The sequence below is a fragment of the Odontomachus brunneus genome, unplaced genomic scaffold (assembly GCF_010583005.1).
Source record: "Odontomachus brunneus isolate Ranch 3 - 2012 unplaced genomic scaffold, Obru_v1 Obru_scaffold_034, whole genome shotgun sequence".
NCBI classification, from domain to species: Eukaryota; Metazoa; Arthropoda; class Insecta; order Hymenoptera; family Formicidae; genus Odontomachus; species Odontomachus brunneus.
In genome coordinates, this window is record NW_022639484.1 from 1740780 (window position 1) to 1744008 (window position 3229).

General features: G+C 32.6%; 1 protein-coding gene across 12 annotated transcripts in view; it reads left to right on the forward strand.

The window, feature by feature from the left end:
* Positions 1–3229, forward strand: part of LOC116843588 (SH3 and multiple ankyrin repeat domains protein 1-like) — a 326286-nt gene that overhangs the window by 248061 nt on the left and 74996 nt on the right. For 10 of the 12 annotated variants that reach the window (XM_032814085.1, XM_032814088.1, XM_032814089.1 and 7 more), the window contains one exon: positions 472–489. The exons of the other annotated variants lie outside the window; for them this stretch is intronic. In XM_032814085.1, coding sequence (XP_032669976.1) covers positions 472–489 — 18 coding nt within the window. The remainder of the gene's footprint in view (positions 1–471; positions 490–3229) is intronic. 12 annotated transcript variants of the gene reach the window in all.

The window sequence follows — 3229 nt, forward strand, 5'->3', positions numbered from 1 at the left end:
TATATATATATATATATATATATATATATATATATATATACACACACATACATATACATACATATATATATGTGTGTGTGTGTGTGTGTGTGTGTGTGTATATATATATATATATATATGTATACATATATATGCCTCGCGAAGCGCGCGCGTCGATGATAGTGTATTTTCTGACCTGTGGTGTTGTTGTTGTTGTTGTTTTTGCTTTTGCCTCACCCTGCACGGGGCGAAATACACTCCACACCCGCCACCACCAACCGCCACACGTCTGTGCTATCGTCTCGTGTTGTGGGGCCTATCTACGAACGCGCGCACAACCCCCCTTCGTACGAACGAATACCAATATCGCAAAAACAAAAAAAAATTACGCGCCTCCCGGGCCCTCCACACCACCACCACCACCCTCCACTTCTCCGGTTGTGTTACGGATAAACCACCACCGCTTCTCCACCCCTTTCGAGCGCCTCGCAGGTGGCCACTTGGTACAGGGTACGTCTTCACTATTACTAATAGCATGCGACCACGCCTTTCGTTCCTCACCGATCGTCGTTCTCCCTCCCCCTTTTGTATTTGTCGTTTTACGACGAGTACGCGTATAGCGAAGAGAGAGAGATCCAGCGACGACTTGGAGAAGGACGATGTTTGTATTTATTTTTCGAATTATATTTTCCGTGGTATATATTTTTTTATGTATTGTTGATTCACACACAGATTGTCACTTTCAGCTACGCACAGCTTTTCTTGTCGCGTGTCTAAAAAGAATTTAGTTTATAGTCGCGCGCAGTTTCGAAGATACAACCGACGCTCAGACACATTCGATACGAATTGAATTTGTTTTTGTGTATTTATTATTTACATATGTACGTGGCGACGATGATTTATTAACTTTTGATTTCGTGAGTTTGCAGAGAAAGTTGCTGCAAAACGCTGTCACGTCGCGCATTTGTTATACAATCCGGTTATGGTAGTAGAGAGTTACGTAAAATGAATATTTTTACGCATTTCACTAACGAGACGCGGTTACGTAGCGACATTAATCGGCAATTTTCTTATCTGTTTTCTTTGTGCACGCCGTTTAATGTGCAGCGGATATTTACGAATCGTATTTTTTACGAAACGAGTATTTTTTTTTAATTTACTTAAGGTCGAAAATTCGAAAAAAAAAGAAAAAGAAAAATGTGTATGTATATAGAAATACAGGATATCTCAGATCATCATTCTCAAACGCGACAGCGTAGAACAGATTGAAGTGGACATAAAAGTCCCATATCGTTTTGCAATATCCGTAATAAATCTCGAGATATTAATTAAAGAAGATTGCTGAATGATCATGCGCGATATGCGCGAGATGAATTGTAGTGGCGCCATCTACCATTGTATATTTATACATTAAGTAAAAAAAGTTCTCTATCATTTTACAAATTATCACAATATATATATTTTTTTAGATATTAATTAAAGGAAATTTATAGCTAAAATTAATAACTAAAAATCTACGTGGTTATTTGCACAATATTAAAGGACTTTTTTGTTCAATTTGACTAACAGCACACGTCGCCACTAGATATTAATTAGAGATATTAATTAATGAAGACTTGTAAATGATCACGCGAGATATGGTAATAAACTGTAGTGACGATGTCTGCCATTGTGTATCTGTACATTAAGTCAAACTGAACAAAAATGTCCTTTACCATTTTCCTAATAACTTTGTAGATCTTTAATTATTAATTAGAGAATTAATATATCATTGCGAACGACCATCCGCGAATTTTTTCTTAATTAATAATAAAAAATCTGCAAAATTATTAGAAAAACTTTTTAAAGGACTTTTTTTCAGTTTGATCTAATAAACGAGTACACGATGGTAGACATCGCCACTACAGCTCATTTACTATATCTGATCGTAATCACTCACAAATCTTCTTTAACTAATATCTCGATAATTATTGCAAGTGTCACAAAACGATATGGGACTTTTATATTCACTTCAATCTGTTCTACGCTCTCACAAAGTTTGAGAATGGTGATACACATATATATGCATAATTTTCTTTTTTTCACTCTGTTCCTCAACTTTAAATAAACTAAGAACAAATTACTCGTTTTGTCATGCAATTATACAGCGTAGAATATGAAGTATATTCTGTCTCGTCGTTTCTCACGTCTATATGTGGATCTCTCGAATCGAACACTGATATATAACCATGATATAGAATAGGGAGAATAGCAGGATAATTTTAAGCATCCTCTCGTGTGTAATATATCTTCGCGAAGTATCGAATAGCATGCTATGTATGTATAGTGTACATAGTTCGTGGAGGTAATTTAGCAACGCGCGATTGTCCTTAACCATCGATATTCCCGCATGGTGTACTAGTTAGCACGATTGTCCCTTTGATATATTAAACGCGATAGAATAGTCGAATCGCACGGTTAAACTGCGAGAAGATGCGAGAATACGAAAGCTTGGATCCGCGCAATCAATTCGGACGAATATTAATGTCCGTTGTATGTGACATCGCGTTTCCGCGTACTCGCAGCGATTCTTCTCGCGTCCGGTTCCTCTCTGCCGAGTATGGTAAAACTACCAATGCCTGGACTTAACTCTCAACATTCTTCTTATTTTGGTAAATACAAATATTATTTAATTATGAATTTAATTATATATTTATGATACTTAATTATAAATTGAATACGAATATTTAAACTTTTAACATAGAATGTACATAAATATATTTATATACACACGCGCACAGAGAAGAAAAATATCTAAAAAAATATTTATTTACGATGACTAATAACGTATTTACTTAAATTTAAATTCTTTTATTTAAATAGAAGAAACAGTTGCTTTCATGAAAAACATAGGTTTTAAGAAAATATATATTTTCTCATTTGAGAAATATTTGTTCTCAGTGTAAAATTATTCGATATTAGTATAAATAAATATGTTATTAGTATTTACCAAATAAATTGTTTTTATTTTTTAATAAAACAAATTTTTTCTCTTATTGTTACTCTATGTATAATTTTATCATTTATTATACATATAATATATATATATATATATATATATATATATATATATATATATATATATATATATAGTATAATATAATATGTAATAATAATATATTAATATATACTATATATATATGTGTGTGTATATATATATATATATATATATATATATATATATATATATATATATATATATATATATATA